At 42.7% G+C, this 24455-nt stretch overlaps 1 protein-coding gene across 1 annotated transcript in view; it reads right to left on the bottom strand.

Annotated features, from left to right (window-relative positions):
- Positions 1-24455, bottom strand: part of dnah3 (dynein axonemal heavy chain 3) — a 161850-nt gene that overhangs the window by 90623 nt on the left and 46772 nt on the right. Inside the window, exons 15-23 of the mRNA XM_078557671.1 lie at positions 18263-18416; positions 14829-14973; positions 12315-12526; positions 10704-10795; positions 7768-7882; positions 6489-6605; positions 5793-5972; positions 4578-4714; positions 976-1177 (exon numbers count right to left, since the gene is read on the bottom strand). Of these exons, the coding sequence (XP_078413797.1) occupies positions 976-1177; positions 4578-4714; positions 5793-5972; positions 6489-6605; positions 7768-7882; positions 10704-10795; positions 12315-12526; positions 14829-14973; positions 18263-18416 (1354 nt within the window). The remainder of the gene's footprint in view (positions 1-975; positions 1178-4577; positions 4715-5792; positions 5973-6488; positions 6606-7767; positions 7883-10703; positions 10796-12314; positions 12527-14828; positions 14974-18262; positions 18417-24455) is intronic.

Here is a 24455-nt window from a genome sequence, read left to right as displayed (position 1 = left end):
AAAACGTGAATTTGCCGCCGTAACGTCAGTAAATTTACCACGAAAATAATTGTCTGCGGCGGGACCCAAACCACTGGGGCAGAATTTTACGGCAGTGGGGATTTTACGTTTCCGCTGAAGTCAATGGGGTTTATAATGTCTCGCCGCATTTTACAGCCCCGTCCCTGCCAAACCGGGGCCATAAAATTCTGCTCCTGGTGTCTAGTGTTTTATGGCCAATTTTTACATTAAAAAAAAAATTTCTCCTTATTGAGAGTTACATTGTATTTTCTGTATCGCTGATTTTTTAAAATTGCATCACAATCTAACATTAAGAAGACAGAAGCTGTCCTGTGCTTTCCTCAGGTTCATATTTTTGATGCTAATTTCCACTGGTTTTTACATTCCAATGTATGCTACTAGGATTCTGATTAAATTGCAACATAAATGGCTGCCAGGAAGATAGGTGAAAAAAGGAGTATAAATTTCCATCTTAAATATAAATCGCACAGACAGCTCAACTGACATGGCTTGTTGGAGACTTGATTAGTTAATGCTGACAAAAGGCGCTGAGTCCACTACAACACTATCCAATTACTCACGATCATTTCTTCATATCGTAAACCATTCTCTATTATCTACCCAATTTGAATTACAACATTTTCCAAATGAATTAGGCTCCCACATCCCTACCAGTCATAATGAATATTTAGAAAATTACAAAAGTTGGTGGAACTCTGTAATTTACTGTTAACATCACAACTGAGCAGATATTAGAGAAAAAAAATATAGATGAATAGAATTTGTCAAAAAGGGTGTGATTGAATATGTATTAATCAAATATTTTCTTTCAGGAAATCAAAGTATATTTGAAGAGTAATTGAGTTATTGCTTAGAACCCTTCCATTTTGTAAAGAACAGTGACCCTTCCCTATATTTTGGGTTATTCTGTAATCACAGAAGAGCAATTAAGACTCATGGGGAGCAAACGCATACCTTTGCTTTTGCTGGGTAGATAATTTTAACAAGTGGAACGATTTCGTCTTCAGAGCTGACCATCCCTGTTATTTGAAGCTGATCGGTGAACTGAAGTTTTGCTATCCCTTCAAAGCATTTCTTCAAATGTGGCTGGACTCTAAGCGGGTCTTTGGTTTCTGAGAGAATCTCAAGCAGCTCATCATTGGACAAGAAAAAGAATCTGGAGTGAAAAGCCACAGTAAGACAAAGAGTGCAAGCAACCAAACTCAACCTGACAACAAATGAGCTATAATACAAAATGCAAGTGTTAGCAGGCCTTTCATTTCTATTTCATAAATGAAGGAGGCCTGCATTTTGCAACACATTGTAATTATTCGCACACTGAAAAGATAATTATGCAATCCTTTTATTATTTTACACTCTATTTTTGCTTTAATGATTGTCTATAACTATGTTGTGAACTATGATTAGTTGTTTTATTTGTATCATCATCGCAATTTGCCTCTTCCCACCATGTTGATTATCCATCCCATCTATCTAAAGGCAATCTGATAATTTAACGAAAAGGTGAATCGCATCCATCCGTTTTTAGCTACAAATTTTCTCACTCTGCCCATTTCTGACCCAAGGTCAGTTCATGGGGTATTCTCCAGGGGAAATGCCGCTTCGTGTCGAACTATGAAAATCTTCTGAGGCAGATGCAAATGAACTACAGTCGAGTACATTTACACCTTAGTGTGGCAGTTGTAGTGTAAACACAGAATGAGGCCATAACGTCTCCTGAGACTAGCAAAACTGTAATTAGTTCATATATTTAACAAAAATGCAGATGCTGTGGTCTTGCAGAGGCTTAAGGACATCACATCTAATGGCCTGAAAATCCCAATCCTAAGAGAGGGTGGCAAGTAGCTAGGTGGTTAACTGGGCAGCTGGAATTTGAGGTGGATCCCAGCTCAGCTAAGTTTCTCCTTCCCAGTCTACTGCAGAAATTCACCTCATTCTGCCTCATTAAACTCAACATAACTCACCAGCTGAGGATATGCTGTGAATTCCAGTGAGGCCTTAGTAAAGGCTCTAGGATTTCTGTCTCAAAACGTTGGGCTGCTCTACAGTGACATTCGGCAGCCAGAGAACAAAGTAGTCACTTGTCCGGGATGGGATGGTAATTGCATTTAATAAAATGGCACTTTCCTCACTCAGGGGTATTGGTATAATTAGTTTAATAAATACAGGAAATGCTGGAAATATTCGGCATCGGTGGAGAGAGCAACAAAGTTAACATTTCAGGTTGATGACCTTTTATCAGAAGTGGAAAAAAAAATAGAGAAGAACAGCTATTGCATAAATAAAGAGCCATGGGGAGGGGAACAGGGAAAGAACAAGAGGGAAAAATCTGTGAACAAGGGTGATTAAATGACAAAAGTGATGCTGTTGCAAGACAAAATGAGGTCCTAATGAGACAGGTAATGAATCAAAAGATGGATCCAGAGGAGATGTAACTGGTTACAACAAAATAGCAGAGAAAAGGAAAGCAACAAAAAGCTGGCAAAGATACGAAAGCTCCCCTTGGCCTGGGAGTGTGGTGGGACAAAGGCAGGTAGAGTCCCAGAGGTGCAGACTGCCCTGTCCAACTGTGTATCAATAGGTGTTCCCACCCAAAGTATCAGCCTCCTCCAATCCCAGTGGTTCTGATATCCTAGATTGCTAACAGTGCGAGAGAATATGGGAGTGGTGGTTAAGATCTAAAGTTCTTACACTCAATGTTAAGGCCAGAAGGTTGTAAAGTGCCTAGTAGAAAAATTAGGCATTGTTCTTTGAGCTTCCATTGAGCTTCATTGGAACAGTGTAGGAGGACAAGGACAGAGAGGTCAGAGCTGGAGTGAAATGGAGAATTAAAGTGGCAGTTTAAAATAAAATTAAAATAATTAGAAGCTCAGGGTATGCTTCTGGACTGAACAGAAGTGGTACTAAAACAATCTCCAAATCTGGGTTTGGTCTCCGCAGGATAGGGGAGACTGAATCATGAGCAATGAATACAGTATTGAGTTGGGAGAATCAAATCGCTGCTTTACCTAGGAGTGTTTCAGCCCTGTACGATAGGGAGGGAGGATGTAACAGAGCAGGTTACATCTCCTTCACTTCCATGCCGAGGGGAGTAAGGTTTTTTTAATATATTCTTTCATGAGATGTGGGCATCGCTGGAAAATCCAGCATTTGTTGCCCATCCCTAGTTGCCACAACTGACTGGCTTGCTAAGTCATTTCAGAGGGCAGTTAAGAGTAAACCACAGCACTACGGGTCTGGAGTCACATGTAGGCCAGACCAGGTAAGGATGGCAGATTTCCTTCCCTAAAGGACATGAGTGAACCAGATGGGTTTTTATGATAATCGATGATAGGTTCATGGTCACCATTATTGAGACTAGCTTTGAATTCCAGATTTATTAATTGAATTTAAATTCCACCAGCTGCCATGGTGGGATTTGAAACCAAGTCCACAGAGCATTAGCCTGGCCTGTGGATGATTAGTCCTGTCACATTACCACGTCCCCTAAGGCGGTAAGGGTAATGCAAGAGTGGATCAGGGTGCCTCGAAGGAATGCTGAAAGGGAAAAGGTGCAGAAGGTGTCTCTTTTGGTGGAATTCTGCTGGAGGTAGAAGGAATGACGGAGTATGATCGGCTTAATCTGGATACTGTCAGGGTGGAAGGTGTGGATGAGGGACCCTATCATGGTTCTGGGAGGAAGGAGAAGCACGAGGGTAAAAGCCGTGGGAGGTGGAATGGATGCGATTGAGCACAACTACAGCGGTGGGAAACTTTCGGCTGAAGCAAAGGGAAGACATTTCAGTAATTCTGGCCTGATCGAAGCAGATGCAATGAAATTGGAGAAACCAAGAGAAAGAATGAGTTCTTAGAGGAGGGAAGTTGGAAAGAGGTAGAATCAAGGGCAATCAAATTTTTGTTCAAGTAAAATTGACTGTTTATTGGCCTTTCCCAGGTCAGGAATTCCTGAAGCGGAGCAACTATGTGCTCTGTGTACCACTCCACTCCGACTTCTGCTGCAGAACAGGACTGCTGCGCCAAATCACCCTTACACCCTTGTTGCTCCGAGCATCAAAATGACCCAATTCCTGTGGTATAGAACGGGGTCTACAGTGATGGGTAATGGAGTACAAAAGCCCCTATTTGTTACACTTTTGCAGGCAGAGCAGGGCCCTAGGTTTCTGGGCTCTGAAGCGTAGGGAGGGCAGATTTGCAAGTGCTTCAGAGTAGAACTCTCTTGTTAGTAGCAGATTTGAAGTTTAAGCAACACAATGTAAACAGGATACTCTAGGCTACATTGCTACCTGGTTGGGTGTCAGCAACTGCATCTAAATCCATCAACACTCTCTTCTGTGTAAGTGAGTGTTATTTTCACAACAGAAATGGTGAGACACAAACAAGAGATTACAGAATATCCAGAAAGTATATACATATTTATATTGTCTATTTATAAAATATCTGAATAAGAATTTCCCCTATATCCAAAATACTGCCACTTGAAATAAAAACAAAAAATGCTGGAAAAGCCCCTTATTCAAAAGAAAAATCGCACTGTATTTTTAAAACGGATCTATTACCTTGGGAAATAGAGTCTTTTCTTCTCCAGATATAAATTAAGTCCTTTCTGGATGTCCTCTAAAAGAAAATTAGCCTCTTGCAGCCTTTCCAGCATATTTGGCTGAGCTGTAGCTACCAAAACTCGGGTATCTTTTACCTTGCAACAAAACAGTCAAACACAGTGTGAAAGAATGTGGCTCTTAAATTTTGAGTGACCATGCCTCCTTGTCAACACATTAAACGACATACATGTTCAGGACATAGAATTTAATTTACACTATGATCTAATTTAAACCAACCATTATCTATTAAAAACAGTATCAAGTTTGCAGTACTGCACCAGTAGGCAGTGCAGTACATGTAATCTACGTAACATGCATGGAGTCAGTCCTGTGTTGTAGCTTCACCAGGTCGGTGCTTCATTTGCAAGTAGACCTTGCTGCCACGACCTTCTATACTCCACACTGAACCAGGATTGGTTGCCTCACTTGCTGGTAGTGCTAGAGTGAGGAATATGCCAGTCCATGAGGTTACAGATTGTGGTTGAATACAATTCTGCAACTGCCGGTGGCCCACAGCATCTTGTGGATGCCCAATTTCGAGCTGCTAGATCTTCTCTGAATCCATCTCATTTAGTGTGGGGGCCGTGATACTCAACACAATGGAGAACATCCTCACTGTGAAGACGGGTCTCGGTCTCCGCAAGGACTGTGCATTGTCACTGCTGTTAACGGATTAGCAAAGGCATAGAAATAGAGTCAATAGTCTCATCACCTTACTAACACCGATAAAGAGGGTGCCAGCGTTTTGAAAATGGTCAATCACTGTGCACTAGAAGCACCCTCCTGCATGTCTCTAGTGGTAGACCCAAATTTCTACCACACCAAGACGTTACTTCATAAAAAAGGAGGCAGGAAGAAATCAGAGTGCAAGTGGACATGCTCTCCCCTTCCTATACCTCCGGTAGTGTTCTGTTCAGGATTGGCATTGATTGACAAAGACATGCAAACAGATGTGGAGACAAAATGAATGGAGCAAAACAGAAAATCACTACTAAATGGGTCACAGAAAAATGAACCCAAGAGAAAAGTTGCAGCTGGGCATTAGTTTGTATTATGGGTGCAGAAAAAAAAACACTGCTTCCAAAGTTTCCTGCAATAGCCTGTCCTAAATTCAGTGTTGATTTTCTTCAGTTCAAAACTGAAGTCCCTAAATTGAATGGATGATTTACTTACTGCTTCCAACATAATGTCTTTCCAGTAGCCATCAACAATACCAAATTTCCGACCTTCTTCTGGCATTTGAGCAATGATGTCCTCTGAGCTAAAGATAGGCTCCAGGTACAACCAGGTGACCTGACATTTTAACCAGGCATCTAAAATGTTCTGCATCAGGACCAGCTTCTCCTCCCATAGCTAGGTTATTGAAAATTACACACAACATAAAAATCATCATTAGGAATACTTAAGGTAACAGTTAAGTAATAAACAAGACTCTGTTTCATCCACCATGCTTGTAGGAATTAGAATTTCTTTAAAGAAACACATTTGACAATAAAATGAAATTTATAAGTTATTGCTGCTATCCAGGCAAATTATTTTTTTAAAAACCTTTAAGCAGTAGTTTGTTACAAAATGCAGAAAATGAAAAGCAAAATCTGGATCTGAAATTACTTTTTTCTTTAAACTTATCATCGCTTTACGTATTTAAGTCTTAAATGTGTCTTCCTAGCTCATTATTTTCAATCACGCTGAAAATCCAAATTCGAAATTAAGATAATTTGCAGGTGTAGCTTTACTTGTTAAAAAAAAGGACATGCATAATTTCAGAAGGAAAATTCTTCATGGAGAGTTAGATACAAGTTCATAGCACATGATGGGTTTTCATATTCAGCGTTTGTGTGTTTCTCTCCCTTATCTCTTTGCTCATACCTTACACTCTTCTTCCACAGGTTTGATAAATGGAGATCCACGCATAGTCTGGGTTTTAATGACATGATCGTCCAGCAGGACCTGGATATCATCCACTGCGGACAGAATACTTATATTCTGAAAATACAGGGGGTTACATTACAGCACCTTATCAATAAGTGGCAGGATTCACCTGCCATAATGGTGCAGTTCACCTACACCATTACCTTCACTTGAAGGCAATAGCTTCTGAGCTGCAGGTATGACATCAAATTACATTACTCAGTAATTCTTCAAAATAATATAAATTTATACTAATGTAATGAAATTCCATAGTTTTCAAAAAAAAATGTTTGGGTTTTAAAATATACAGCAGCTACAGCACACGAGGCCCCCCTCAAGAGCACTTTGCCATCTTACGCCAAGAAGCCCATTGCATTTAAGGCTCCTACTGTGGTGTAAGGCTGTGGAAAATTTCACACTGAGCTTTGGCAGGCTATCCATGTACTAACCTTGTCCTCACTTCATCTCCAAACACAAGGTCAATTTTAACTTTCGAATAGCTGACCGTCCACCGTGAAGGTGAAGAGGCCACTGTAATTTTGAGGCCCTGGCCTCAATTGGATTTGGCAGACAAGCTGCGAACATCAAACAGGGGTCCTAGTGCAGCTCATGTCAGTCACAGGTTTTTTTTTGTGGAGCTAGGACTTTTGGTCCCTCCGGCTCCACAAAAAAAGTCCAACAAGTTTTAAAACTTTCCCGACCATTTCCAGGTGAAAGCCCAGTACACGTGGTCAGAGCACTCAGGTCACAAGCTCTGCCCTTTTATCCCTGAAGTTTGCAACTGGGGTCCTAACTAGGTCATCTTACACAGTAAAGTTGCTGAAAGTTTGCTTCAGGCAGGCGATTCAACTACCCAGTGGAAAACTTCTGTGAAAGTTAAGGCAGGGCGATTGTCAGAGTTCATGGCTGTCAACCTCATTTTCAAGCCCTTGAGTTACTGGATAGCAATGCAGAGTGTGAATCCTGATTGAGTTTTTTTCCCTATCCCAGCCCAGGCTTGTTGCGGTAGAAGCCACGTTGCCACTATGACTGAAATCAGTGTAGTCCAGGCATCACAAAAGTGAGTACTTACAGAACAAATGAAACCCTTCGATTAGACTCAATATAGTTGCCAATATAGGCACAGTTTGGTATTTGGGGAAATTGTGCAAGATTAATTGCCCAAACTTAAATAGTTGCCCTGGTACAAAGTGAAGGGGATAATTTTCTGAATTCTCTTCGTTTAAAATATACTTACTGTGTCCCTATACTTTGTAAAGTTGAAGACCAACTCTAACCATTCTGCCTTCATCTTGGCGAGAGCTTTCTCCAGTGAATACTCTTTGCTGGCTGCTACACCAATCTCTTCCAATCTAGATAGAAGTTGTTTACAATTAATTTTATTATTTATCACCGTAGAACTCATTATCTTTTAGTTATTTCTTGACTTTGCACTATTGATTTAATGCACCACATTTACAAAGATAGAATAGAGAGACACACACACACTCACACATCCAACTCTTTTCTTTCTAGGCCAGTGAATACTATTAAGTAGACTATGTTATGACACAGCCGATGGTAAATGCTGATTGCTCAAATCCCAAGGGGAAACTTGAAACAACTGCCACAACTTGTTTTGCAGTTTGTATAAATTTTGAGATGCATGCCTTGAATTCAGTAGTAATAAGACCACCAAGTCTTATAGGTTTTACAAAACTAGATTAAACATTTATTAATAAGAGAGATGATTTTTAAATACATACATAGATCTACAAATTACTACTATGATAACTTCTGAATCCCCTAATCAATCTAACTCCTAATTATACTTTTGTTAAGGCAACATTAAGACACATTTTCTTAAATAAGTTTTCTTCACTTCAGGCCTTTGAAGACAGTAGCTTGAGGCATAGATGCTGAAGACTTTTCACATTTGTAAGATCTTAAAATGTCTACCCTTACACATAGCCTTCACTCCTTTAGACATATTTTCCCCTTTAAATGCAAATTCCCATTGTTTCACTATGGGCAGAATCTTTGGCTCGGTGAGTGGGGCCCGCGTAAAATGACGCATGGTGACGTGGGGCATGCATCCCAACGTCACCGAGCGTCATTCAGATTTTCAGTTCGGCAGGCATGCAGCCGAGTCGGCTGTGCACCCGTCGAACTGTCAAAGGCCTATTAAAGCCACTTAAAAACTAATTTAACTAATTAACTGAGCTGCCCATTTCAACCTTAAGGTTGGCGGGCAGGCAAAGAGCCCAGGCGGCCTTCACATTTATCATGAAACCTCATCCACGGGTGGGATGAGGTTTCATGAAAGTTTTTAAAGCTTAATAAAAAATTTATAATAAAATTCATTGACATGTCCCAGCTCATGACAGTGTCACATGAGGGGACATGTCTCAAAAAAAAAAAAAAAATTTCTCTTAATTAAAATTTTCAAAAATAAAACTGATCTGCCTGAGGAAGCTCCTTGCCTCAGGGAGATTTCTGCGCTCTTTCATGTGCATGCGCGAAAGAGCGCAGGCCCCGACTCAGCCTACTCCACCCACCCGCACCTGGAGCGCACAGCACTTCCAGGTCCGCATCACGCTGGGCAGGCCTTAACTGGCCTGCCCACATAAAATGGTGCGCAGCCGATCGCAGGTGGCGATCGGCTACCCGGCTGCCCGTGCCCGCTCCCATCTAAGCCCCCCAATGGGGAGAAAATTCTGCCCTATGTCTTTGGACTTTATGGGCAGGATTTTACAGTCGGCACACGGGGGCGGATCCAACATGCCAAAGAGTAAAATGACGCGCGATGACATCGGGCGAGCGTCCCACGATATTTCGTTCGGTGGGCGTGTGCCAGAGTCAGCTGCGCGCCCGCCGAAATGTAAAGGCCTATTAAGGCCATTAAGAAAGTAATTATTGTGATTGTGAAAGCTGCCCGTCCAACTTTAAGGTTGGCGGGCAGGCAAAAAGCCCAAGCTGCCTTCGTGTTTTTATTAAATAAACCAGACTAGATTGTTTTGTTGATTTACACCTTTTGTGTAATGCATTTTGTAGGTCCCTGGCTACATGCTAAGATTCAACTGCCCCTTCCTCCCATCCAGTTGAGTATTCTTTGCAAGTTTGTTCAGTTTGCAATGAGTTTTGAAATCCAAGCCATTCATGTAAATTGTTTGCTCCTCAATTGAGAATTCTGACTCCTTAATTTTTTTAATTATTCGTTCATGGGGTGCGGGCATCGCTGGCTAGACCAGCATTTAGTGCCCATCCCGAATTGCTCTTGTTCGGAGGGCATTTTTTTTAAGACTCAACCACATTGACATGGGTCTGGAGTCACATGGAGGCCAGACCAGGTGAGGACAGCAGATTTCCTTCCTTAAAGGATATGAGTGAACCAGATGGGTTTTTATGATAATCGATGATAGGCCTATAGTTTCATGCTGTAATCTCTATGACTCACCATTCTACCCACCCCCCCATAGCCCCTCATATTCTCTATGCCAACCTATGCCCCTCCACCCTCCCCCAATGGCCCCTCATCCTCTATGCCAACTAATGCACCCCCACCAACCAATCATACCCTCCATGCCAACCAATACACCTCCACCAACTCCCAATGGCCCCCCCATACCCTGCATGCCAACTTGCCCATACACTCTGTACAGAACCAATGAACCCTAAAGTAAAAAAGGCATGTGTGGAAAAGGTTTTTTTAAAAAGCAGTCATTCATTTAAAACTTTCTTTAAAAACTGCTTTTACTCCAGTTCTATAAAGTGTCAATCAGTCAGACCTTTAAAGTATTGATAGCAGAAACTGCAAGCACTAGACCCCTCTTTATTGTTTGTAAACATTGAGCAACTGAGAAAACAGATCTAAGATGAAAAGTGTGATGCGTGGTAAGGCTTATGCCCTCTGTTCACATGGAGAGCTCCTCTTACCAACAGCACCATCATAAGGAGGCAATGGTGCAGGTTGAATGGTTATTCACTCCACATAATAGGGAGGGCGAGGGTCACCCTGGGCCACTCTTGCACAGCCCTGGGGACTACTTTCAGATCTGCAGCATGGAATCTGGGAGGAGGATGATAATCCAGCCTCTTTAGATGTGTTGTGTAGGTGTTGGGAAAGTAGCTTAAAAGGAAAGGAGTTTAATCCTGGGGAACGAAGACAAGCAGGTAACTGCCTTAATTGCTTACCTCTCACTGAAATTTGAAAGTCCAAATTCTAGCATTTGTTGCAAGGTGGTGTCTTTATCTGGTTTCACTTTAAATCCAACAATTTTACTGATCTGAAAATAGACCATCAGTCAGCACAGATTATAAAGTCACACAAATTTGTATTTTTTTAAATGAGAAAAATCTGTCAATTCTGTAGATTTTTTCATTTATCCTTCATTCGGTCCCCTTCGTCTCATGAGGATAGCAGCTTGGGGGCATTTGTTACTTGGAGAACATATTTTACATAACAGTAATTACAGGACAAAAGTAATGCATTGTTTATAAATTGCTTTCGATATATACGAACATATGGAATAGGAGAAGAAATAGGCCATTTGGCCCCTCGAGCCTGCTCTACCATTCAATAAGATCATGGCTGATCTGTTTGTTTTTCGATTTCCACATTCCCATCTACACTGATAACCTTTTAATCCCTTGTTGAACAAGAATCTATCTACCCCTGCCTTAAAAATATTCAATGACCCCGCTTCCACTGCCTTCTGAGGCAGAGAGTTCCAAAGTCGCACAACCCACTGAGAAAAAATTTCTCCTCATCTCTGTCCTATAAGGGCAACCCCTAGTTTTAAAACAGTGCTCCCTAGTTCTGGACTCACCCACAAGAGGAAACATCCTTTCCACATCCATCTTGTCGAAACCGTTCAGGATCTTATATACTTCAAGGCACCCCTCACTATTCTAGACTCTAGCAGAAATAAGCCCAGTCTGTCCAACCTTTCCTCATAAGACAGCCCACTCATTCCAGGTATCAATCTAGTAAACCTCCTCTGAACTGCCTCCAATGCATTTACATCTTTCCTTAAATAAGGAGACCAAAACTGCACACAGTATTCAAGATGTGGTCGCACCAATGCCCTGTATAATTGAAGGTAACATCCTTACTTTTATGTTAAATTCCTCTCATTAAAAAAGGATCGCATTCCATTTGCCTGCTTAATTACTTGCTGTACCTGCATACTAATTTTTTGTGACTCATGCACTAGAACACTTAGATCCCTCTGCACCTCAGAATTCTGCAGTCGTTCTCCATTTAAGTAATACTCTGCTTTTTTATTCTTCCTGTCAAAGTGAACAACTTCACATCTTCCCACATTATACTCCATTTGCCAGATTTTTACCCATTCACTCAACCTATCTATATCCGTCCGAAACCTCCTTATGTCCTCTTCACAACATACTTTCCTACCTATGCTCAACTTCTTTCTTCTTAAATCCTTTGCCTACACCACTCTTAAAGATAACTGCAGCCACCTTAAGTCTCCACAGAGGAGGAGTTTGCATTAGTGCCTGACTTGAGAGTCCAACCATGGTTCAACAAGGAACTCAGTTATGGTAATTTTAATTTTCAACAACAGCTTGAAATGGGAAATATTGGTTCATTATCAGGTCCCATTTTCCCTTTCAATGACCACTTTACATTACTGATGAAAGCTGAAATTATGACCATGTGTGTGTGATAAACTGCGCTCATGTTTTCTTAGTCAGTGGCCCAACAGGTAGGTAATAATGTCAAGGGTCCATACATTCTCATAGTTTTGCATTTTGATGGTCTGCCAATTTAAAGAGTATTACCTCTTTCCAGTGTCTCTCCTTGATGCCAGGATTGCAAATGATTGCAATGATTGGTAGATGAGGTTTAAATTTCTCAATTTTAAGTTTTGCATTTTCTGCTACGCGTTTAGGTCCTGAGATGTCTGCAAAAGTCTTTGTCAGTTTATACATTGTTCTCCACATAGTTGAAACATCATTCGTGATCTCTTCAGCATCTAGGCCTTGAAAGGGTCCTATAAAATGATGGGGATAAAAATCCCAGCAGAAAATTATTGGCATGATCAGAACTATTCCGCTCATAATCCAAAAATAGGTTACAAGCATTCCAGTCCATCTCATGATTCGGACCTTTATGTACAGATGTGTATAGCACTAGTCAATCTTCCAAGGTATTGCATAGATGGAGTTATAAAAACTTACACATCTGTAACGTCACCCAACTTAAAAGGACATGCCCGGGTTTATTGTGAAAAAATTGCCAATAATTCCTGAAGCATAACACTATTCTCCCTCTCAATGGGCCTTCCCTTTCTCAACCCCCTTTTCCTTTCTCAAATTCCTGCATTTTGAACATCATTCCCCGACCAATCTCAATTTCCCATTCCCAACTCTCTATCTTATAGATGTTAGAAATTAGAATCTCTATCTCACAGGTGTCAGTGTCATGGCACATGCTCACATTGCACAATCCAAATTCAGCTGAGAAAGTCACACCTTTGGACTGAAATATCAAGTTCAAACTTTTGGGAGATGCTGAGGCCTTCAAATAAGACACTTGAATGAAGGCATTGAAAGACACAAAAGACCATACAACAGATAGATTGAATCATGTGATTGCAATTTTTAATATTTTTTATTTTGCCCTTCAGAATTTTCAATTACTAAGAAAGAAATAGCAGAGACACTTTGTGATATATGAAAACCTTATGGCTTGCTTGCACAGTAATGATTTTGCATAGGAAAATTCATTATAAGTGTGGACATAAGAATAAGAGAAACTGGCACAAAAAGTATAGCAAAAAACATCATGACCAAAAGTCAGGTTGTGCCTACATGACACAGCTGCAGATGTCATTTATTTTTAAAAGGTATAAAAGAATGATCGTTGTACATGCAACAGCATTATGATATTCAAAACTGGTCAGTTTAAAAGCACTTGTGGCTGGATTTTCCTGTTGAAGGCAGGGATCAGGAGGCGGGTCTGATTCTGGGTCACTTACCCACCCCCGATGTGAAATAGTTGGGAGGTTAATTGTCTAAGGGACGGGTCTGTTGTCCAATGATCTGGCAAGGACATGGGAACAAAGGCGGGTCAGTCAAAAAGCATTGTGGCAGGTTTCACAGCCACTGCTGTCGCTGCTTTTTACACATTAATGCTTTGGGACAAAAAGTGGGTACGTTAAAATTTCTCACATTTCGGAGGGTAGTGGGAGGACTGGAACCCGGGGACAGGGTAGGCTGGTGGCATTTTCTTTAACATGATTTTTTATAAAATGGGGTAGAACTCTTTTGCCATGCTCAGCCTCTTCAGTGCTCCTTCGAACTGCATCTTCTCTCATAAGCTTACAGGCGACCGCACCCTCACCTCCATTGAGCTGGTCTGATTCCTGAAAGCTGCTAAAGTATGCCCGCCTTACTGAAAACTAGAAATTTCACTAGTTCGGGCTCTTCAGCTGCTTCATCAGTGACCCTCCTTCCATCATAAGGTCAGCAGTGGGGATGTTCACTGATGATTGCACAATGTTCAGCACCATTTGCCACTCCTCAAATACTGAAGCGGTCCATGTTCAAAAAGCAGCAAGAGCTGGACAATATCCAGACTTGGGCTGACAAGTGGCAAGTAACATTCACACCACACAAGTGCCAGGCAATGACCATCTCCAACAAGAGAGAATCTAACCAACGCTCCTTGACGTTCTATGGCATTACCGTCACTGAATCCCCCACTATCAAAAGCCTTGGGGTGTTGACCAGAAACTGAACTGGACTAGCCATATAAATACTGTGGCTACAAGAGCAGGTCAGAGGCTAGGAATCGTGCAATGAGTAACTCACCTCCTGACTCCCCAAAGCCAGTCCACCATCTACAAGGCACAAGTCAGGAGTGTGATGGGATACTCCCCACTTGCTTGGATGAGTGCAGCTCCCACAACACTCGAAGCTGGACACCATCCAGGACAAAGCAGCCATTTTCTCTACAGTCCTGCCTCCATTCCCATCTCATCAGGGCCAGAAAAATCAGGACCTTGGAATTTTTAAAGCCTCTTAACTCAAAAACAGAATTTTGTACATTCGATTTAATATTTTTTTTTAAATTATACAACGATCAATAAATGGGATTTTCTTTTAATAAAAAAAATGTCTGAATAAAAGAAAATGTCACCAGTGGTTTATGCTAACTTTATGATGGGGTTTTATCTTTTTGTTTGTATTGCACTGGGAAAGGGAGACTAATCCACCCACTAACACATGTTTTAACCAGTTTTCACTTAAGGATTCCTTATGTTTGTCATTCAATTATCTTTTGAAACTCACCATTCATCCACATCTCTGACTTTGTGTAGAAGTTATATGCTGTGTTCCACAGCTGTTCGTAAGGCTGCTTCTGTCCAACTGTGACCAGTAATTGAGGGAACTGGGTCAGCTTGTGTTCCAACAGCTCCTCTTCTTTGTTTATAGCCTTTAAAAACAGAGAGTGGGGTTCATGATGGACGTAGCTAGCACCAGATCTTAGAAGAGGCCATTGATGGTAAGATCCTGATCTCTGGATTACTCTGGTTTATAAACATAACAGTGCAAATTAATAAAAGTTACATAGGGAACTGTCAGCGGCCAGAAGATGCGGTGGAACAAACTGCATAGAGTGCAAGAACAGAAAAAAAATGGATCTGGGTCACAGCTGGGGCCGCTTGAAATAGTAGACATAGGGACATAGGAGCAGGAGTAGGCCATTCAGCCCTTCAAGTTTGCTCCGCCATTCAAACAGATCATGGCTGATCTGGTTGTGGTCAAATCCACTTTTCTGTCTGCCCCCTATCACCCTCGACTCCCTTGTCTATCAAAGATCTATCTCATTCAGCCTTGAATAAATTCAATGACCCAGCCTCCACTGCTCTCTGGGGAAGAGAATTCCACAGATTAACAACTCTTGGAAGGGAAAAAAACTCTCCTCATTTTCATGTTAAAATTGAGACCTCTTATTCATAAACTGTGTCCCCTAGTTCTAGTCTCTGCCACTGACCACCCCACCCCCACCCCACCTGCCACTAAGAGGAAACATCCTTCTGGTATCCACCCTATTGGCCTGGGTTTTTACCGAGTCCAGTTGTCTTGGGGGCCCTTCACATTCCAATTCCGGGATTCCCAACCCCATTCTTGGGCTGTGTGATTTTCAGGAGTGCCTTTAAAGGGTATGGGGTGGTTCCTCAAAAGCCACATCCAGCACTCCCAATCTGGCTGGCTCCATTGCGGAGATAGGTATCTCCTACTCCTCCACAATTTTTATGGAGTCAGGCCAGGTTTTTAAAGAGTTGTAGTTCACGACCCCTTAGAGGAGTCATGAAACCTAATCTGCGTAAGGGGACCTTTTAAAAGATAAATTCAAAAGCTCACCCTCATGCCACCTCTTACAAGCTCTGCCCTTCCACCCACCCCCTCAGGACCCTCATGCCCCTTATGCTGTTATGCCCCTCATCCATCCAAATGCCCCCTCATGCCCCCTATGCAAAGCTATGGCACTTCCATCCCCATTGACACATTGTACACTTTGTAGAACCGATGAACCCTATGGTAAAGTTGGATGTGTAAATAAAAACCTTGAAAAGGTCATTTGATGAGAAGTTTCTCCTATTGAAAAAAAAGTCTTAAGTACTAGCTAATAAAAGTGTCAATCATCCAGGTCCTTTGAAGTTTCAAAAACCACAAACCCTAGAAACCACTTAACTTGTATAAACAAACATTGTGAAAATGACTGCAGAGATCAAAGAGTATGAGCTGTCAATCAAACAATGATTCCTCTGGGGAGCAGGTGTTCTCGTATTTTAATATCCGTCAGGATTCTCAGCCAAGCCTTGGGCATTTTCTCTCACGGTAGTCAGGCTGTGTTGGGAATTTTCCCAACTCCTCCTACTTACCTGGAGGATGAAACTCCAGGCCATCAAGTCCCCTCAGGATCTTATAATGTTTCAATAAGATGAGATAAACTTTCATCTCAGAGCTCAGAATTTCAACCAATCACATGAGGTGCTTCTATATTACTACATATTTAGTTTGGATCATGTAGGAACAACAACTGTGCGTCGGTTTCCTGTGTTCATATTGATAGAACTAGCTTCCTTATACTGCTGGTAGAATTCTAGACTCTCATAAGTATCCAAAAGGGGAGAGCTTAATCAATTCTTCTGGAAACCAAGTTGAACCATTGGTAAGATGGAGTACCCTTTATCTGCCTACTGGAAGCCACCAAACGAAATGAATTTAAGCACTGAGTGTGAATCCAATAGAAAAAATTATAAGAACGTAAAGAAACAATACACCGTATTGTGGACTCTAACTATCTGATTAAACCTCCAGAGGGAAAGTTCTGCATAAATGGTCACATGCACCAAGCTTATTATGCACAATCTAAAATAGTTAATTGAATAGTTCCCATGAAAAACATGATCGTAATCACATTCATAATTTGGAACTAAATCGGCAATCTGGGAGACAGGATAAGGAAGCTTAGTATAGGAAAGCTGTCGAAAAAGAAGAAACCTTCCAGAAACAGATCTGCCCTGTCCAAGCACATAGGACAGTACCAGCTGATTGCAGAGAATGTAAATAGAATGACATTTTTTTTTCCTAATTAAAGAAAACACATTGTGCTGCGATGTGTGATGTTGTCGAGTTCTGAGGCACTGACTTTTGCTTGCGATCATCTACAAGTTGAGTTCTTGATCTCTCCTGCACTTGAAAAAATTCGGTTAGGGAAAGAATGGAAAATCAGAGGCAGCCATTCCAGGACACTCCCCCATATGATGTAGTGGCTGACCATGGTACAATTTAGGCAGTTATTAAAGTGTACAGGAAAAAAGTAGTAGCAGCAGTAGTAGACTTCTCATTGTTCAAGAATGTCCAAGTTGTAATTGATTTCAAAGGTCACACTTTTTACACCTAAAACTTCGCTAAAGAATTTGATTATTGTGGAGCAAGCAAGGGTGCATGCACCTGCCCCCCCACTCTCTCAGCTGCTTTCATGTGATCCCAGGAGCAAAGAGGATGCAAGACGTCTAGGTAGCTTCAATAGACACCCAGTACAAGGTGTTTCCTCTGCTTCCACCCCCTGCTGCAGTCCACCCAGGTTTGCTAATTAGGGTTTATGCTATGATATCACTAGGGGGCAAGACGAGGAGGCAGGCCCCAAGAATAACTGCAGCCAGCCCCAGGGATTGAACCTGTGCTGTTGGCATTATTCGACACCACACTATTAACCAACTGAGCTAACTGGCCGCTGGTGGGGAGAAAGAAAGGAAGAGGAAATGCATCAAGCCATCGAAACTGAGTTCAATAATAATTGTTCCAAGAAGGACAAAAGGGATATAATTAGTATAATAAACTTCTGCAGTGAGGCGGGGGAGCAAGACATCACAGCAGGTCACAGCTTTGCAGTTGAGCCAGTTACTTCCTGCTACATACACACATTCAGGACAATCACTGCAATCTTAACTTTAGGACAGTGCTTAGATTATGTCAATTTTATCTAGGCATTCTGCTAAGTGCCTTTGGTGGTTGGGGTGCGGAATAGGGTAGGTGTTGTAAATAAATCAGCCCAGTGCGCACAGATGACAGAAGTCATGGGGATCGATTACTGTGGTTTTGACAGCTAGTTCCAAAAGCCTCTCCACATCAAAGTGGGCTGCAAAACGTGTTCCTGAACAAAGATCATGGACAGAATAATATATAATTAGCTGCACCAAAAGGTTACCTACGTCTGCCTCATCGATGGCTGCATTCAGGTTATTAGTCAATTCATTGATCTTTTCCACATTGTTCCTCATTTCGTCGGTAGTTATAATTTCTTTTCTCTTGAAGCTGTCTACTTCTTTGCCGTATGCCACCACCTTCTTTTGAAATTCTTTTATTCTAAAAACACAACAAATTGTGTTAGCCACAATTATTTTTAAAAATGTCATTTGAAATTCTAGAAAATAAGAGGGGTTAAATTCCATAGCACCTTGAAAATGGGTGAGGAGATCACGATGTGCGATTAACCTAGGCCTATTGATGGCAAAGGAAGCAGCATGTCAATTTCATCTTGCCTGCTGATTTCAGAGCCCAGGCAGTACCAAGTTTTGGTCATTGGTTGGACACCTAAGCAAGGAGCTAATATCATGAGTAGCTAGTATCAGTTAAATCTAGTGCACCTCTTAAAGGGGAGGTACATTTGAATCTATGGAACTCATTGCCACAGAAGGCTGTGGAGGCCAGGTCATTGAGTGTATTTAAGACTGAAATAGATAGGTTCTTGATTGGTAAGGGGATCAAAGGTTACAGGGAGAAGGCGGGAGATTGGGTTGAGAAACTTATCAGCCATGATTGAATGGCAGAGCAGACTCGATGGGCCGAATGGCCTAATTTCTGCTCCTATGTCTTATGGTCTTATGGTCTACATAGCCATATAAATACTGTGGCTATGAAGGCAGGTCAGAGGCTAGAAATCACCTCCAGACTCCCCAAAGCCTGTCCACCATCTACAAGGCACAAGTCAGGAGTGTGATGGAATACTCTCTACTTGCCTAGATGACTGCAGCTCTAATGACACTCAAGAAGCTTGACACCATCCAAGACAAAGCTGCCCACTTGATTGGCATCCGATCCACAAACATTCACGCCCTCTACCGCCAACGCACAGTGGCAGCAGTATGTACCACCTATAAGATGCACTGCAAGAACTCAACAAGGCTCCTTAGACATCACCTTCCAAACCCGCGACCACTACCATCTAGAAGGACAAGGACAGCAGACACATGGGAGCACCACCACCTGGAAGTTCCCCTCCAAGCCACTCACCATCCTGACTTGGAAATATATCACCGTTCCTTCACTGTCGCTGGATCAAAATCCTGGAACTCCCTCCCCAACAGCACTGTGGGTATACCTACGCCACATGGACTGAAATGGTTCAAGAAGGCAGCTCACCACCTCCTTCTCAAGGGCAATTAGGGGTGGACAAAAAATGCTGGCCCAGCCAGTGATGCCCACATTCAATAAATGAATTTTAAAAAACACTGTGGGTGGAGCAGGTGCTGGCAACCTTACAAGAAATGACTGTGACCTGTGAAACCTTGATCACAGGACAAGATGGAAGAGAGCAGGCACAGGGTCTTTGGATGTGGCATTGGCAGCCTCGGCAGACGGGGTAGAAAATAGGGGAGGTGTCCTGTATCTGCAGGAGGTCCTCCAGACACATGCTCAGAAGGTAGTGAGAACAAATAACCATGGAGGCCAATGCATGGAGTCAAACCCTAATGGCCTGGACACAGTGCCGCAAGAAGTTCAATAATCTCGCTTGACACATGTAGTCAAGGTCAGCGAATGCATCTTCAAATGCCATTTCCCATCAATTGTCGCACCAGCTTCAGGAACTCCTCAATTCACCATCTCCATTACTCACCTACAAACAATCTTTATTCATCAGGACATTCACATGCTTCATTGCATCCTCACACACTTGGCACTGCTACAAGCCTCATGCTCACATCTCACAGCTTGCACACACTGCCAGCTATTCAACTACAACAGCCACATCACTTAATCAGATTGCACCACACTGACTGACACACTTCTCTCTCCTGCAGGACAAGGTGGTCCTCCAGGGGCAGGAGGAGCTAACCTGCATGTCCTGACTGCCACGGTGCTGGCCATTATTGGGATGCCATTGAGTCATAGAGAGTCATAGAGGTCTACAGCACAGAAAAAGGCCCTTCGGCCCATCGAGTCTGCGCCAGTCAAACAAGTACCTAACTATTCTAATCCCATTTTCCAGCACTAGGCCCATAGCCTTATATGCCATGGCATCGCAAGTGCACATCCAATTACTTCTTAAATGTTATGAGGGTTTCTGCCCCTACCACCCTTTCAGGCAGTGAGTACCAGATTCCACCAACCTCTGGGTGAAAAAATTCTTCCTCACATCCCCTCTAAACCTCCTGCGCCTTACCTTAAACCTATGTCCCCTGGTTATTGATCCCTCTACCAAGGGGAAACGTTCCTTCCTGTCTACCATATCTATGCCCTCATAATTTTATACACCTCTATCATGTCACCCCTCAAGCTCCTCTGCTCTAGGGAAAATAACCCCAGTCTATCCAATCTCTCCTCATAACTAAAACTCTCCAGCCCAGGCAACATCCTGGCAAATCTCCTCTGCGCTCTCTCTCTAGTGCAACCACATCCTTCCTATAATGCGGATTCCAGAACTGCACGCAATACTCTAGCTGTGGCCTAACCAGCGTTTTATACAGTTCCAGCATAACCTCCCTGCTCTTATATTCTATGTCTCGGCTAATAAAGGCAAGTATCCCATATGCCTTCTTAACCACCTTATCTATCTGTCCCTCTACCTTAAGGGACCGGTGGACATGTACACCAAGGTCCCTCTGATCCTCGGTACTTCCCAGGGTCCTACCATTCATCATGTATTCCTGTGCCTTGTTTGTCCTGCCCCAAGTGCATCACCTCACATTTATCCGGATTAAATTCCATTTGCCATTGATCAGCCCATCTGACCAGCCCATCTATATCCTCCTGTAATCTAAGGCTATCCTCCTCACTATTTACCAACCCACAATTTTCATGTCATCCGTGAACTTACTGATCAACCCTCCTACATTCAAGTCTAAATTGTTTATATACACCACAAACAGCAAGGGTCCCAACACCGATCCCTGTAGAACCCCACTGGACACAGGCAACCAGTCACAAAAACACCCCTCGACCATCACCCTTTGCGTCCTGCCACTCAGCCAATTCTGGATCCAATTTGCCAAATTGCCTTGGATCCCATGGCCTCTTACCTTCGTTATCAGTCTCCCATGCGGGACCTTATCAAAAGCCTTGCTGAAGTCCAAGTAGACTACGTCAAATGCATTGCCCTCATTAACACACCTGGTCACCTCTTTGAAAAATTCAATCAAATAGGTCAGACATGACCTCCCCTTAACAAAACCATGCTGACTGTCCTTGATTAATCCCTGCCTCTCCAAGTGTAGATTAATTCTGTCCCTCAGGATTGCTTCCAATAGTTTCCCCACCACTGAGGTTAGACTGAGTGGCATGTAGTTCCCTGGTTTATCCCTTCCTCCCTTCTTAAATAACAGTACCACATTGGCTGTCCTCCAGTCCTCTGGCACCTCTCCTGTGGCTAGAGAGGTATTGAAAATTATTGCCAGCGCCCCTGCTATCTCCTCCCTTGCCTCACTCAACAGCCTGGGATACATTTCATTGCTGAGGCCATGGCCAGTGGAAGGGCCGAATTCATCAATATTGATGGTATCCTCATTCTCTTTCTCACGTCCCACTTCCTCCTCATCCCACCATCTCTTCTGATTTACAAGCTGCAGATGGTGTTAGCATGCACCTCTTACATCACCACCACTCATCAAACCCCCCCGCCACCCGCCAACCATTCCTGCACCACAACCCTATCCTTATGCCTTTCTCCTTTCAGATACCCAAGTAAGACAACTTAGTCAGGTAAGGGAGCAACAGCCAGAAGATAGTGATGAAGAAAATAACCCATTACTCAATTTCATACTTGCAACCGCTAGCTCAGATACTGACATGGCACAGTATAGCAGAGAGGGGGGGGGAATCAGCCTGTGGGGAGACACTGGGCATGAATGGCCTGCAGACAGAACAAAAAGCATGTACAGTAATTCTCACTGAACGCTGTCGCCACGTTCCTGTAAGTGCAGCTTTAAGTGAAACAACGTTAAGTGAACCAGATTTTTCCATTACAGCCAATGTAAGATTCTGTGGGGCCTTTCTCAGAAAAAAAACAATAACACATTATACCCTGTAAGTTGAAATAGTGCACGTTCCTAAATTCCTATATTTGTAAATGAAATAACTTCACAAATAAAATAAATTTAAAAATATAAATGAAATATGCTGACTCTCTCTACTTACTGGTACCTCGCACTCGCCGACCTTCCTGCTCAGCACTCCCCCCCCCCACCCCCTCCACCCCGATCCTCCCGCTGCTGACCCTGCCCACTCTCGGGCCAGGCTTTCCCGCTCACTGCCCCTCACACTCCTTGACCATCTGCTCACTGCCTCGACTGTTCGTCCCTTCCTTCCCCGACCCTTCTCCTCACTTACCGCTCTCCTCTCCCAAACCTTCGCTGCGAGTGAGGGCTCATCAGAGAGGGAGGTGAGCGGGAGGGAGCAAGGGAGTGAGAGAAGCTGCAAGGAGAAGAGTCAGGGAGGGAAGTGGCAAGAGGGACGGTCAGGGAACGAGAGAGAGGTGGTGAATGAGAGGGTCAGCAAGTGGGGAAGAGGTAGCGTGCAGGTGGGTCGGCGTGCAGGTGGGTCGAGGAATGAGAGATGCAGCGAGCAGGAGACAGGCGGCGAGCGGGAGACAGATGGCGAGTGGGAGACAGGCGGTAAGCGGGGGACAGGCGGCGAGCGGGAGACAGGCGGCGAGCGGGAGACAGACGGCAAGCGGGAGACAGGCGGCGAGTGGGAGACAGGCAGCGATCGGAGAAGAGGTGGTGAGTGGGAGACAGGCAGCAAGTGGAGACAGGCAGTGAGCAGGGAAGAGCAGGAGACAGGCAGCAGGGAGGAAAGAGGTTGCGAGTGGGAGACAAGTGTGAGCGGGAGGCAAGTGGTGAGCGGAAGACAGGCAGCAAGCAGGAGAGTGGTAGGGAATGGGAGAGGGGTGGTGAGTGGGCCGCAGTGAGACAAGTCTATGGCCATGTAGTGAATACCACTGGTATACATACTCTTCACACAAAACTCTACTTCAGAGTCATTAGAAGAAGTCACTGTTGCACCAGTAATTTATTAAGGGAGAGGAATAAAATGAAAATGAAATAAAAAGGGTGTTAAAAGCTCTCTTAAAATACACACACACACACACATTTCTCCTGCAAAAGTGAATGGGCTCAGAGCAGAGGAATGTAACATGGCTGCAGTCCAGGAATGTGGCATATAACAATGTTTTTGAAATGTTTTACTTTAGTGTTTCCATAATTACCAGTGAAGTTGATTTAAAGTTGACCCTTCCTACACTGTGTAATGAGACTTGGGGGCCAGCTGTTTAGAATGCATACTGAACATCTTACGTCCCAATGAAACACATTTTGAAAAGATACTCTATTATTATTACAGTAACAGCCAAGGAATGCACCAAGCTTTCAGGCCCTATGTCACTCCTGTCTTCACTATTGTGGTGCACCACTTCACCCTAGATGATGTCAAAAATCTACTTTAAAAAACTGTACTTTATAAAGAAGGACAAGTATCTAGCAATAAATTTAAGCCAGGAATTAATTAATAGGTTCTGTTGACATCAGAAATCACTGGAGCATTACTATCATGATTTACAATGTCTGGAAAAAAATATGACAAATCATTGCCTCATAATTTGCTGCCAACTATCTATTAGCTATCTAATCATTGTGACTCAGTTTAGTTCCAGTGAATAGAAGTAATGTGGGAGAGTAACAAACATAATTTCTTGAATCCTTATAATGCGCCACATTTAGTAGGGCATTATTTTCCATGAAGGTTAACTAACTGCTGTTGAAAAGGCTCTTCCACTTGGATTACTGAAAAAAACATCATGGACTGTTTGACATTAGGATGTGTTGCTAAGCACACATGTGATGCAAGTGTTCTCACAACACAAGTTTTATCCCAATTCTTTGGCGTCAGATGATAAATGTTTGCAAAGGTTGTTTTCTTTTCAACGTCCATCAATCATCACATTGCTTTCAATTTTTTTAAGAAAAGATTTCTATAACAGTCAAATTAAATCTGAAACTATTTAAACTGAAAGAGAAAAAATATTTGTTAAATAGTGACAACAGGTATTAAACATCTGTTATCAGCAATGCAAAGCAAGCGATAAAAGTCGGACAGAAATACAAATGCATTCCAAAACAAGTAAGGTCTATG

Source organism: Cetorhinus maximus, chromosome 15 (genome assembly GCF_964194155.1).
Source record: "Cetorhinus maximus chromosome 15, sCetMax3.hap1.1, whole genome shotgun sequence".
In the NCBI taxonomy this organism is placed as follows: Eukaryota; Metazoa; Chordata; class Chondrichthyes; order Lamniformes; family Cetorhinidae; genus Cetorhinus; species Cetorhinus maximus.
Note: the sequence above shows the minus strand (reverse complement) of the source record. Positions and strands in the feature narration are given on the sequence as shown.